The sequence below is a fragment of the Balaenoptera borealis genome, assembly GCF_965194805.1.
Source record: "Balaenoptera borealis genome assembly, chromosome: 6".
Lineage (NCBI taxonomy): Eukaryota > Metazoa > Chordata > Mammalia > Artiodactyla > Balaenopteridae > Balaenoptera > Balaenoptera borealis.
The window spans coordinates 6646166-6660919 of NC_138863.1; the positions used below are offsets into that span (position 1 = coordinate 6646166).

The following is a 14754-nucleotide window of genomic DNA, read 5'->3' on the forward strand; positions in this document are numbered from 1 at the left end:
CACAGCGGCCTCGTCCAAATCCTTTAGAGCGTTTTCTTCCCCACTCTAGTATCAAGCCCAGGATCATGCATTAGATTTAGTTAGCATATGTCTTAAGTCTCCTTTAATCAGTAACCATTCCTCAGCTTTTCTTTCTTTCATGGCACCAACCAAAGATTTTCCTCCTATGTTGTCTTCTAAAACTTTTATAGTTTTGCCTTTTACAGTTGAAACTTCAGTCTTCCTGGAATGCTTTGCTGTGAATGTTGTGATGTTTTTCCATCTGGGTACCCAGTTGCGCATTACCATTTATTGAATGATCCATTCTTTCCCCACCAGTTTACAATGCCAGTTCTGTTATATCAATTGTTTTCTTACATTTGAGTCCATTCTGGGGCTCTGTATTCTGTTTTTGTTGTTGTTGTTATTCTTTTTTTCTATTCCTAGGCAAATACCACATTGTTAATTTCTGTAGCTTTATACTATGTTATGATAACTGGTAGGGCAAGTCTCCCTATGTGTTATTATTCTTCAGGAGTGTTTTGCCTGTCTTGGATTTTAATGCTTTTCTGAACATTTCTAGAATCACCTTGTCAATATTCTCACACATACACACATGTAAAAGTAGTGGCATTTTGTATCTACATGTGTAAACAAGATACATCTTTTTGGTTTTTAGAGCTTCTTTAATGTCTTCTAAAAAAGTTTCATAATTTCCTCTAGAAGAGAAAGCACTAATTGGGAATCTACTTCCAGTTATTTACAGTGGGAAAAATTATAATCTATTACACACCAGCACCAAACTCTGAACCACTTTCCTAAAATGTAACTAAAACACTGGTAAGTTCCAACCCATCATGTTAGGATGTAGAATGCTTAAAACCTATCTTCAAGAGTGTCAGTTAATATCTTTGTGAATGAAAAATTGCTCCACATGTAGTAACGTGGCTTCTCTGAGTGCCAGCAGTATTGAAGATGCTGTGTTCCCTTTGTTGACATTAACTTTGCCTTTCAGAACATCTACCTGTGTTTCTGATGCTCTATCAGTTGTACTTAGAATGTACTGAGAGATAACATATGTTTTGTAAAGTTTGGGTATTTAAAGTCTAACTGTTCTAGTGGGAATATGTTGATCAGGGAGGTGTTCTGTGGGGCTATGTCTATACTTTATTTTTTGGACTATTCGTGGCTGGTGTATTGAAGTACAGTTATCTTTAGTACATTGATTTTATAATCAACCATCTTGCTAAACCCTCTTATGTTGTAGACATTTTTGGAAAAAGACAGTTTTGTTTCACTCTTTCCAGTCCTTAACCTTCCATTTCTTTTATTTCTACAACTGGGTTTATCCAATTCTGGGTTGAGAAAGCCATACAAGCATCTCTCAAATGCTTGTGCCATATTTGCCAAGACACTAGCTTGTTTGGGCACATTCCAGTCAGATGGAGTGAAGCACTTCTTATCCTCCTCTGGTCTAATTCTGCTCTCCATGTTTCCATCCTTCGTTGCTGATTCTTAACCTGTTGCCTTCCTTCACTCTGCTGTCTTACAGTCGCAGGGTCCCATAGTAGTGAACCTTACTCTCTAGGGCACCCCCAGCCCTTTCAAACAATTATTTTAACTTTATTTCATTCTCTCTAAAAGATGAAGTTGAAGCCTTTTATTAGATTCTCATAGAAACTTGCGAACAGGTCTAATAAATAGTTATGATGTTGTTCATTTATTTTTTTCTCTTTGCCTTTTCCACTGTAGTTCTTGGTTTTTTCCTTCCATTTATGCTTCCATTTGTGGCAGCCTTTTTTTCCGATGTTGCCCTGTCTCTCTTCAGCCTTAGAAAGTGCTCCTGCCCTCCATGTCAGTTCCACTTCCGCCTCAGGAGTGTGTCTCTGCTTCCCTCCATGCTGGCTGCAGACATTTCTTCAATTTTGCTCAGCCGTTGTCAGATTTCAGGCACTTCTCTAGCTGGTGGGATTTATCCTCAGTATTTTGAGGCATAAAATATTTATTTACAGTTTCCTATTTAAATTTATCATTGATGTCATGCACAGAGGTAGCTTCACACTCTGTGGTGAGGTAGCGTGGCTCAAAAGTAATGATGCTTTTCTTCGTGTCTTCCTTTTCGTTTGTGCTTCCTTGAACTTCTCTGCAATTTTGTGTTCATTTCTTTGGAAATGATCAGCAGCGTCAGGCTCTTCTCCCGGTTCCATTATGTGACTCGAGAGGGCAGGCAGGCGTTCTTTCATTTGGTTTTGCCCTCTGCACTGCTTCTCTGGTCTTGAACCTCTGGTACTTTAGCAAGGTCTTCCTCGGGGCTTAAAGAACAATCAGAAGATTGCTTTCTGTTTGTGCTTGTGTATTTCCTTATTCATGGCCTCTATGAAGCATCCCATTTTTTTTTTTTTTTTAAATTCTGCTCTTTAAGAATCACGAGCTTTGTGGTGTTCACATAATGATGAGTGCTTTAAGAATTTCAACTTCAGTAGGTACACCTGCTGGACACTGCTTGTCTCTCTACTACCATTATCCTGAGAGATCTCTTATGCCTAGAGACAAAGGATTCCAGATACTCTAAACATAGTCAGGTATTGTTTTTTCTGCTTATAGTTTAGCAGTTTCTTCTTCCCTTTCAAGGAGCTGTCTGCAACGAACAAGTTTCATGACCAACCCCACATAATGTTCCCTGGGTGAAAGCCAACATCTCAGTCTCTCTCAGCCTAAGTAGAAGATGATCTCTTGCCTCTTGCCTGGAGGTCATTAACTATTCAAAATGTGGCTCTCGATCCGGTGTGAAGAGGAGCCTGACCTGTGCCTTCCAAAGTGGGCTCTTTTGCTTCACTGATGGTTGACATCACTTCAGACATCATCTTGCACATTTGAGGATGTGGGACAAAGAAGCTTTACAGCAGCTCCCGGTAGGCAGCCCTGGGACTGGTGCCTCCTGGATGAGCCTGTCCCCACAAGGCCAAGGTCGGCCACTGGCAGAGGGCAGGAGGACGAGGCCCAGCCCACGTGCTACCTGCACCAGTGTGTCGCATCCTAGGCAATGCCGGCCTGCGTCTCCCCTCCTACCAGTTCTAAATCTCTTGTTCCTTAGCCATAAATGGCTTTAAACATATTAAACATACTATTTTATTATTCTCTGTCTGATAATTGCAGTATCTGAAGACTTTGTGGGTCTTTGGATATCTGCTGATTCTGTTTCCTTATGATTTTGTTATTTTAGACTGTGGGCTTGGTTGGCTGGTTGGTTTTTTAAGAACACGGTGTAGGAGTAATTTGAAGCCCTAGTTAAAAGTACCTTCTTCCATGAAAGATGTGTATTTGTCTCTACCACATGCCTGGGGTCACCTCCAACCTTTAATACCTTTTTTTTTTTTTTAATTGTAGCTGTTTTTTTTTTCTAATTAATTTATTTACTTATTTATGGCTGTGCTGGGTCTTCGTTTCTGTGCGAGGGCTTTCTCTAGTTGCGGCGAGTGGGGGCCACTCTTCATCGCGGTGCGTGGGCCTCTCACTATTGCGGCCTCTCTTGTTGCGGAGCACAGGCTCCAGACGCGCAGGCTCAGTAATTGTGGCTCACGGGCCTAGTCGCTCCGTGTCATGTGGGATCTTCCCAGACCAGGGCTTGAGCCCGTGTCCTCTGCATTGGCAGGCAGATTCTCAACCACTGCGCCACCAGGGAAGCCCCTTTTAATACCTTTAAAATAAGATCTAGACTTGGTGGTTTTAGAGCCATTACAACTAATGTGAATTTGGGCCACAAACCCACATGAAGACCTACTTGTGATTACAGATTATTAGAGGAAATGTTTTTCCACCTCCATCTAGTATCAAGGTCAAAACAAGCAAGTTTCTCATTGTCCTTTGTTGTGGGGTGGATTTTTTGGTAGGTCATGCTTATATTGATAGTGTAGTCCTTTCAGGTTTCTAGCTTTCCGCTGGAATCTATCTTTGTGGTATAATAAAAAATATATACTTGGTCCTTGTCCCAGGTCCCTGGCACAGAGCTCCTTGAAATTTCCTGAGTGATAGGCATGATGTCTTTTCTTGTTCATAATGAACCCCTTTCAACCATACCTGAGTTTATGCTAATGAGGTTACCTGCGGGGTGAGGGCTGGTCAGCAGAGAAACCAACCACATGATTAGAGGGTTGGAACTTTCAGACCCACCCCCTCACCCAGGGAGGGACAGGGGCTGGAGATTGAGTTTGGTCACCAAGGGCCAATGATTTAATCAATCATGCCTGAATAATGAAACTTTGATTAACACTCTGAAAGAAGAGGACTAAGGGAGCTTCCAGGTTGGTGAATACATCCATGTGCAGCGAGGGTGGCCACCCCAACTCCACGCGGACAGAGGCTTCTGCACTGGGGACCCTCCCCAGCCTTGCCCTGTGTACCTTCATCTGGCTGTTCATTTGTATCCTTTGTAATAAACTCTAGTCCTGAGTATAAGTTCCTAAGTTCTATGAGCTGTTCCGGAAATTATCAAACATGAAGTGGAGCTTGTAGAATTTGTAATCAGCCAGGCAGGAGTGCAGGTAGCCTGGGAACCCCATTTGCAGCTGGTATCTGAAGTGGGGGCAGTCTCGTGGGACTTAGCAACATTAGTGTCAGAATTGAATTGACGGACAGCCAGGTGGTGTCAAAGAATTGGAGAGCTGGTTGTTTAGAAAACCAGCCATTCAGCTCCCTGCTTTGGGTAGGTCCTTATGCTTTGTCCCCCAGACCCTGTCCTGCATGAGCATCAAGGTGATAGCTGTGTGTCAGCAAGGCTGGGCGGCTGGACACCTCAACTCTGGATTTCTTCCCTGGATTCCCATGTCACTTGTTCTCTGAGGATTTTCCCGATGTTCTCTTGCTAGTTCAGCATGTGTTTAAAAAGATATTTTCTTTTGTTGTGTTTTACTTTATCCAGCATTTTTAGTAATTTTACAGCAGGATGGTTATATTTCATCTGCCATATTCTTCTATATTTCTTTATTATTTTTGTCTTATGTTAACTATTTACGTCTATTTGTGTTTATGATTTTAAGCCAGTTTAAAATACCTTTGCAAGATGCCATGTATGAAAAAAAATGAATAAAAATACCTTTTCAGGAGAATTTTGACATGTTTCCCAGTAACTTCATAAGATGGGGTGAAAACTTGGGTGATCAGAAAATAGGAGAGAGGGACTTCCCTGGTGGCGCAGCGGTTAAAAATCTGCCTGCCAATGCAGGGGACACGGGTTCGAGCCCTGGTCCAGGAAGATCCCACATGCCACGGAGCAACTAAGCCCATGTGCCACAACTACTGAGCCTGCGTGCCACAGCTACTGAAGCCTGCGCGCCTAGAGCCCGTGTTCCACAATAAGAGAAGCCACCGCAATGAGAAGCCCGCACACCGCAACGAAGAGTAGCCCCTGCTCGCCGCAACTAGAGAAAGCCTGCACGCATTAACGAAGACCCAATGCAGCCAAAAATAAATAAATAAATAATTTATAAAAAGGAAAATAGGAGGGAATGTTTAAGCTGAGCTTGCAGAGGTTGGTAGGATTTTGTTAGGCCAACATAAGTGAGTGAGAATAAATTGGGTGGAGACCAGAAAATATTTTGAACTGAATGATAATGAAAACACAACATGTCAAAATTGTAGGATGCAACTAAAGTAGTGCTTAGTGGGAAAATGTTGGAACCTGCTGTGTGTATTGTGCCAGAAGCTTTCCTTATCTCACAATCCCAATTTACAGATAATGCCAGACAGATTAGGTAATTTGTCCAGGATTATTCAACCACAGTTGAAATTTAAAGCCAGGCTGCCTGATTCCAAAACATATACAAATTATTATGATGTTTTTATCATCATTTCTCCATCTTGAAACCTTCGTGGCACAAACACTCCTATTTCATTAACTGCTTTTTAAGGAATTAGTGATAGAAACTTTTTTTTTTTACTTTTATTTGCATTTATTTTTGGGGGCATTTATTCCTGGGCCATAAGTTTTTGTTTCTTCAGTTTCTTCTAGTATATCTTTTTCTTCGGGGCAACCTCCCCTTCTGGTTTAGGAACAATCTGTTCTTTTTCAGTAAGGATCATCTCAATGTGGCAGGGAGAGCTCACGTATGGGTTGATCCGACCATGAGCTCTGTAAGTCCTGCGCCGCATCTTGTGGGCTTTGTTCACCTGGATGTGCTCAATGACCAGAGAATACATCTAAGCCCTTAAGTTCAGCATTACTCTGAATTTTTGAGCATGTGCAGTAAAAATTCAACACTCTTTTTGGGCCACCGACCCTGCATCCAGCCCCACTGTTTGGCCTGGGCACACCTACCGACTCCACCACAGTAACGACGGAATGGCACACACTGCTTCTTTAAAGTGACATCCTTCAGATACTTGGTGGCTTTTCGGATATGCATATCCTTAATGGCCTGGGCAGTTTCATGAGAGTTCTTAAAGTGAACACGAAGATTTGAACCTCTTGACTTGCATGATTTTGTGGGGTTTTCTGGGTCAGGTGAATAGTGAACCATTTTTAGAGGTCACCTCAGGCCGCTTACCAGAAAAGCCAAACTTTTTTATTGTTTTCTTTCTTAGGAGGACAAAAGTAATCCAGATGTGAATTTGGAAGATCTTCAGAATGAAGAAGAGATTGATGATCCATTGATGGTTCTAAAAGCAGTCTTATTACAGGTAGAGAGAGAGAGTGTATGTTTATATTTGTGTGTGTATATCAGGTATATGATTCAGTTGGTAGAAGTGATATTGTGACTATTCATAGTCTTTCTTTTGGGAAATTCTCTATGTCTATTTAAAAAAATTTTTTTATTGGAGACTTTTGGTTATAAAAGGAATACATATGAATAGTAGAAAATTTGAGGGGAAAAAATTAGAAAGTATGTAAAGAAACAAAGTTTAAATAAACCAAATGTCTGGTCATTGTTAACACTTTGATATATATTCTTTGCATTCTATTTCCTTTGTGTTTATATACATATATTAGGATTGGGTTACAAGTTTTTTGTGATATTGTTATTTTAAATAGAATTGGGATTTACTTTACATACGATTTTGGAATTTACTGTTTTCCCATATTATCCTTTTAATGTCCATAGGACCTGAAGTTATGTCCCCTTTTTCATTCCCAATATTGATAACATCTCACGTATATGACTTTTAATGTTTGCTTCGTACCCTGTTGTAAAGATGGTAGTCTCTTTTCATTTATTCATTCAGTCTTAATAAACAGTTTTTTTCTCAATTTCTTACTAGGGGCTTAGGTTGAGTATTGGTCTATGGCCACTATATTAGTCTACTAGGGTTGCCATAACAAAATTCCACAGACCGGGTGTCTAACGTAACAGAAATTTATTTTCTCATAGTGCTGGAGGCTGGAAGTCCAGATCAAGGTGTCGGCAGGTTTGGTCTCTTCTGAGGCCTCTCTCCTTGGCTTGCGGATGGTTGCCTTCTTGCTGCTTTCTCACATGGCCTTTTCTATGTGCATGCACATCCCTGTGTCTTTGTGTGTCCAAATTTCCTCTTCTTATAAGGACACCAGTCAGATTGGATAAGGGCCCACCCTAAAGGCCTCATTTTAACTTAATCACTTCTTTAAAGTCTCTATCCAAACATAGTCACAGTTGAAATTTTGAGGGTTAGGAATTCAGCATATGAAGGGACACATTTCAGCCCATAATTGTCACTTCTTACCCCCTTTTAGAACTTGGTTATACTTCAAAACATTCAGAAGAGACATTAGTCTTTTTGCACTAAAGTATTTCTTCTAAAAATCCCACATAATATCAGGAATTTACCAAACCTCGGAATACTCTTTGGATATTGCTCTTGAAATGTTTAAACTTTGCCACATGGAAAGTGGCAAAATTCAAGTTTTCTAAACTTAGGCTTAATCTATTTTTTAAAAAACTTTTTATTTTGAAACAATTATGGTTAATGCACTTACATGTTTGCTGTTACAGGCACATTTATTAATCCTGTTGGTTCCATTGAACTCGTAAGTGTTGAGGTTATATCTTATCAGATTTTCTTAAATGACTTTCTTTTCTTTCATAAGGAGGAGAGTAATCTAATTCCTGTTGATCAGCTGGGCCAGAAACTCTTGAAAAAGATAGGAATATCTTGGAATAAGAAGTACAGAAAACAGTATGGACCACTGCGAAAGGTAATACATGACATCCTTATAAGAAGTCCTATTCCCAGGAAATTTTATTATGATTTTGGCAACATGAATTTCTTGTGCTTTGGGGAAGGAAATTTGGGGAAGGAAATTTAAATTAGACGGAAATACAATTAGTATTTTTGTTTAATGGTTAGAATTCAGTTAATTATTAAGTAATTTATAGAATCAAGAAGTAAGCAAAAAAAGAATAGAGGAGGGGCTTCTAATCACAACAGCAAAAAATGTCACAAAGTTCATATCCTAAAGCTTATCATCTTATTTATAGAAACGTCTTCAGGTATTCACCCAAATTTCACTTTTATCTTTCTTTGACACACAGTTCTACTAAACTTGGCAATCTGGTTTCCTAGGCTGTAAGGTTAGGTGCAAAAACTGGTACTGCCAGACTTGGGAGACAAAAACTTGACTAAAAACAAACAAAGCAACAGAACAGTTAGTCAATATTTTGGAGCTATTTCTTGTAGAAGCAAAGAGTGTACACAATATAGACTGTGTTTAAGTTCATCTTTTAATTAGACCACAGTTCATAAATGAAGTTAATGACCATGAGTTCATAGATAGTCTTAGGTTTTCATTTAAAATGATTGGATCAGTGTTTCAATATTTTACTGTTAAGTATGTTATCAGCTGTGCAGGGACTTTTTTGTCTTGTTTTGTTTTTAAATAAAAATATCCTTCATAAGTTTGAGGAAGTTAGCTTGTATTTACAGTTGACTGATAGTTTTATCTCTTTTTTTCTTTGAGGTTAATTTGTGCCTTTATTTGCCAGTATAACTTAACTACAATGGCTTGCAAACTTTTTTGACCTAAAAAATGCATCTTACATCACAATCCAACCAACACACACGTATATAACTTGTATACATATGTGTATAACTGAAATGAGTTTTGCCAAAAATACCTATCCTAACACTGAATGTTCTTTTTTCTAAGACTTTTTTTTGAGTAGTTTTAGGTTTACAACAAAATTAACAAGAAGGTACAGAAATTTCCCATATACCCCCTTCCCACGTACATGCGTAGGTGTTATCAATATCACTCATCAGGGTGGTGTGTTTTTTTTTTTTCCCTAAACCTAGGATGAACTACATTGACACATCATAATTGCCAAAGTCCACAGTTCACCTAAGGTTCATTCTAATGAAGTAGATAATATGGTACATTCTGTAGGTTTAGATGAAAGTATACTGACATATATCCATTGTTATGATGTCATACGAAGTATTTTCACTGCGCTAAACAACTGGACTCTGTGTATACCATCACCCCTCTCCCCCAGACTCCTGGCAACCACTGATCTTTTTATTGTCTCCATAGTTTTGCCTTTTCCAGAATGGCATGTAGTTGGAACCTATCTCTTTCTTTCTTTTTTTTTTTCTCTTGAAAAGAGAGGTTCAAAGCCTTTATATTTATGAGACCACTCATGGCCCACCCATTCATGGGCTGGATGGGCTCTAAGTGGCAGGACTTCCCCACTAAATACTGCAGCTTTTCTTCCAGTATTGAACCCTGTCCCACTGGTCTTACGCAGCAGCCACTGAAGTGCAGGACACATGTAGAGTATTTGTTCACAGGAAGGCCAAAAGTCTTATGCCCGTTAGCACAATGAACCCAGATTCCTTTCGGGTGTGATATAAGCAGCTGATAGTTTTATCTTGAATAGAGGTTGGATTTTATCAAATGCTGTTTTGTGTACATTTATCAACGTGATCACATGGCTTTTCTCTTTTATTCTGTTAATGTGGTGAATTCTGTTGACTGACCTTTTCAATGTTAGAGCAAATCTTACATTTCTGGGATAAAGCACACTTGGTCATGATATACTTGTGTGTATTGCTATATACATTTGGCTCATATTTCACTAAGGGTTTTGTGTCTATGAGAGATATGGGTCTTTAGTTTTTTTTTTTCTGTAATATCTTTGTCAGGTTTTAGTATCAGGGTTATGCAGGACTCGAAAGAAGTTAGGAAATATTCCCTTTTTTATATTCTTGGAAAGGATTTCTCTGAGATAGATTGTTATTTCTTTCTTAAATGTTTGGTGAAGCTAGTTAGACCTGGAATTTTTTTATGATAAGGTTTTTAAATTATAGTTTTAATTTCTTTATTTGTAGAGTTGTTTTAGATTTTTTATTTACTTCTTGCATTATTTTGGAAAATTATATTTTTTAAAGAATTTGTCCTTTTATCTATGGTGTCAAATTTATTGGCATGAAGTTATTCAAAATGTCTCATATTATCTTTTCTAGTGTCTGTAGGACCTAAATTTCTTCTTTTTCATTCCTGATATTAATAATTTGTGTTTGCTTACTTTTGTTTTTCGTAAGTCTTGCTTAGGGCTTATCAAGTTTATTAAGCTTTTCAAAAAACAACTTTTTTGCCTTTGTTGATTTTTCTCTACTAATCTGTTTTCTACTTCATTGATTTCTGCTCTTGTTTTTAATTATTTCCTTCCTTTTACCTTTGGGATTTAATTTAATCATCTTTTTCTAGCTTCTTGGGTTGGTATCTCAGTTGTTTTTTAAACCTGCCTTTTAATTCATGCTTTTAAATCTATAATTTACTTCTTAGCGCTAATTAAGCTGTAGCTAAATTTGACAGGTTATCGTTATCTTTCAATTAAAAATATTTTGTAAATTTTCCTTCTGATTCTTTTATTGACCCATGAGGTTTTTGGAGGTGGATAGCTTAATTTCCAAATATTTGGGGAATTTCTAGTTATCTTTTTGTTACATCTGTAAATTGATGTCTAATTCCGTTTTACTCTGAAAACATGCTCTCTATGATTTCACTTATTTTGAATTTTTTGAGACTTGTTTCATGCCTCAGGATATGGTCTGTCTTGCTGAATGTTTCTATTCACCAGTAAAGTTATTAATTTTCTGCAGTTGTTGGGTATAGTGTTTCATAAATGTCAGCTAGGTCAAATTGGTTAATAGCATTCTCTATTTCATCCCTATTCTTAACTAATTTTTCTGTCTTTCTGTTGTATCAGTTACTGAGAGAGTAGATTTAAATCTCCAACTGTAATTGTACCTTTGCCCTTTCGTCCTTTTACTGTGGACAGTTTTGCTTCATGTATCTTGAAGATACATTATTAGTTGCATACACACTTTGGATTGTTAGTGGCCTTTTGACATAAGCCCTTCCTTTATCTCTGCTAATAGTCCTTACCTTCACATCTGCCTTATCTGGGATTAATGTCACATACAAGCTTTCTAATGCACGTGTGTCTCTTGTAAACAGTATGAAGTTGGTTCTTGTTTATTTTGGAAAATTGTGATTTTTAAGGAATTTGTTCTCAAAGTGTCAAATTTCTTAGTATAAAGTTGTTTGAAATATTACCATATTATCCTTTTAATTTCTGTAGGACCTGTAGGACCCTATTTCATTTCTGATATTGGTAATTTGTGTTTTTTAGCTTTCTTTTGCATCAGTCTTGCTAGGGATTTATCAAGGTTATTGTACTTTTCTTTTTTAAAAATAATTAATTAATTAATTAATTAAACTTTTGGCTGTGTTAGGTCTTTGTTGCTGCACGCGGGCTTTCTAGTTGCGGCGAGCAGGGGCTACTCTTTGTCACAGTGCACAGACTTCTTATTGCAGTGGCTTCTCTTGTGGAGCATGGGCTGTAGGCACACAGGCTTCAGTAGTTGTTGCACGTGGGCTCAGTAGTTGTGGCTCGTGGGCTCCAGAGCGCAGACTCAGTAGTTGTGGCGCATGGGCTTAGTTGCTCCATGGCATGTGGGATCTTCCCAGACCAGGGCTCGAACCCGTGTCCCCTGCATTGGCAGGCGGATTCTTAAACACTGCACCACCAGGGAAGTCCAAGGTTATTAAACTTTTCAAAGAAACAGCTTTGCATTTGTTGTTTTTCTCTATTGTTCATCTCTTTTCTATCAAATGATAGAGTTTGACAGTCTCTTCCTTTAAAGTAGAATGTTCAGTCCATTTTTTTTTTATTAAATTTTTAAAAATTAATTTATTTAATTTATTTATTTTTGGCTGCATTGGGTCTTCTTTGCTGCATGTGGGCTTTCTCTAGTTGCAGTGAGCAGAGGTTGCTCTTTGTTGCAGTGCATGGACTTCTCATTGCAGTGGCTTCTCTTGTTGGGGAGCAGAGGCTCTAGGCATGCGGGCTTCAGTAGTTGTGGTACATGGGCTAGATCGTTGTAGCTTGCGGGCTCTAGAGCGCAGGCTCAGTAGTTGTGGCGCACAGGCTTAGTTGCTCCGCGGCATGTGGGATCTTCCCGGACCAGGGATTGAACCCGTGTCCCCTGCATTGGCAGGCGGATTCTTAACCACCGCACCACCAGGGAAGCCCCCATTTATTTTTATTTTTTATTTTTTATTTTTAAAAATATTTATTTATTTTTTTATTATCTTTGGCTGTGTTGGGTCTTCGTTTCTGTGCGAGGCTTTCTCTAGTTGTGGCAAGCGGGGGCCATTCTTCATCACGGTGCGCAGGCCTCTCACTATCACAGCCTCTCTTGTTGCGGAGCACAGGCTCCAGACGCGCAGGCTCAGCAGCTGTGGCTCACGGGCCTAGTTGCTCCTCGGCATGTGGGATCCTCCCAGACCAGGGCTTGAACCCGTGTCCCCTGCATTAGCAGGCAGATTCTCAACCACTGCGCCACCAGGGAAGCCCCCATTTTTTTTTAATGTATTAAATTGTGTGGTTGAGTTTGAATTTATCATGTAGCCATTTGTTTTTTATTTGCTTCCTCTGTCTTCCTTGCCTTTCTTTCTGTCTTTCTTACCTTTGGACTAATCAAGTAATTCTTAGTGTTGGATTTTTGTCTCCTCTGTTGACTTTTTAGCTGTACTACTTTAACTTTTTTATTCTAGGTATTACACTATATACATAAGTTAATATTATAAATTACAGACCAATAGTGTAACACTTCATGTACAAGGTAAGATGTATAAGGTACAGTAGTATAATTCCATTTCCCGACTTCCATCCTTTTCTGCTGTTGTCTTATATTTTACCATTATGTGTAAATTCACCGTGTGTGTATGTATGTATGTGTTTACTTTAAACATTTAAGCAACTTTTAAAGAAATTAATGAAAAAATCATGTTTTATTTTATCTATTCTGGTGTTCATTGCTCCTTCTTGCATGTCCAGGTTTGCATCTAATATCATTTCTCTTCAACCTAGAGAACTTCCTTTAGCATTTCTTGGGCATCCAGAACTGCTGGCAAAAATATTCTCAGCTTTTGTTTGTCTGAAGTTTTTATCTTGCATTCGTTTGTTTAAATGGTATTTTTGCTGGATATAGAATTCTTTTTTTCTTTTTAAAAATTATTTATTTTTGGTTGCGTTGTGTCTTCGTTGCTGCACACGGGCTTTCTCTAGTTGGGTCGAGTGGGGGCTACTCTTCGTCGTGGTGTGCGGGCTTCTCATTGCAATGGCTTCTCTTGTTGCGGAGCGCGGGCTCTAGGCATGCAAGCTTCAGTAGTTATGGCACATGGGCTTCAGTAGTTATGGCACATGGGCTCAGTAGTTGTGGATCGTGGGCTCTAGAGCACAGGCTCAGTAGTTGTGGCGCACGGGCTTACTTGCTCTGCAGCATGTGGGATCTTCCCGGACCAGGGATCGAACCCGTGTCCCCTGCATTGGCAGGCGGATTCTTAACCACTGCACCACCAGGGAAGTCCTGGATACAGAATTCTAGGTTAATAGCTTTTATTGGTTTTTTCAGCACTTTAAAGATGTCATTTTATTATGTTTTGGCTTCCTTTATTTTGGCTGAGAAGTCGGTGTTACTTAAATGTAATGTGTCTTTTTTTTCTGTCTACTTTTAAGATAATCTCTTTATCTTTGGTTTTTAGCAGTTTAATAACAGTGTGTCTCAGTATGGTGTTCTTTGTGTTTATTTACTTTGTATTTGCTAAGATTTTTTTTTACCTGTGGCTTGAAATCTTTCCTCAGTTTTGGCCATTATATTTTCAATTTGTTTTTATGCCCCATTATCTCTCTCTTCTTCAGAAATTACAGTTACATATATATTGGACCATTCAGTATTTTCTCACTGGTCTTAGATATTCTAGCAGGAGGGTTTTTTTTCCCCCTCACCCTCAATTTGGATAATTTCCATTGATCCGTCTTCATGTTCATTGATTCTTTCTCCTACTGTATCCAGTCTTTTAAGCCCAGCCAGTGAATTAATGAATTTTTTTGTTTCAGATATTGTCTTATTCAGCTGTAGAATTTTTGCTTAGCTCTTATTTAAAGTGCCCATTTCTCTGCTGAAATTCCCCATTTGAACCTACTCTGTACATCCTTTCCTGTAAATTTACATATTTTGATAGCTGTTTACTCTTATAACATCTGGATTATTTCTGGGTCTGTATTTATTACCTTTTTTTTTCTCTTGTGAATTGACTGTGTCATTTCTTGGTTATGAATCACATTGTCCTATTTCTTCGCATGTCATATACTTTTATATTGCCTACTGGACATTGTGGATGATGTGTTTTAGAGGCTGTGGATTATGTTATTGTTTTTTAGAAGGTTTATTTATTTATTATTTTTGGTTGCATTGGGGCTGCACGTGGGCTTTCTCTAGTTGTGGTGAGCGGGAGCT

General features: G+C 38.7%; 1 protein-coding gene and 1 pseudogene across 10 annotated transcripts in view; one reads left to right on the plus strand and one right to left on the minus strand.

The window, feature by feature from the left end:
- USP40 (ubiquitin specific peptidase 40) overlaps positions 1-14754 on the plus strand; it is a 93969-nt gene that overhangs the window by 17935 nt on the left and 61280 nt on the right. For all 9 annotated transcript variants that reach the window (XM_082395513.1, XM_082395512.1, XM_082395508.1 and 6 more), the window contains 2 exons: positions 6559-6654; positions 8036-8143. In XM_082395513.1, the coding sequence (XP_082251639.1) occupies positions 6559-6654; positions 8036-8143 (204 nt within the window). The remainder of the gene's footprint in view (positions 1-6558; positions 6655-8035; positions 8144-14754) is intronic.
- On the minus strand, positions 2666-6548 carry LOC309630396 (large ribosomal subunit protein uL22 pseudogene; annotated as a pseudogene). The gene is made up of 2 exons (XR_014249512.1): positions 3677-6548; positions 2666-3343 (listed from the first exon to the last, which is right to left on the minus strand). The product of XR_014249512.1 is annotated as a large ribosomal subunit protein uL22 pseudogene (transcript).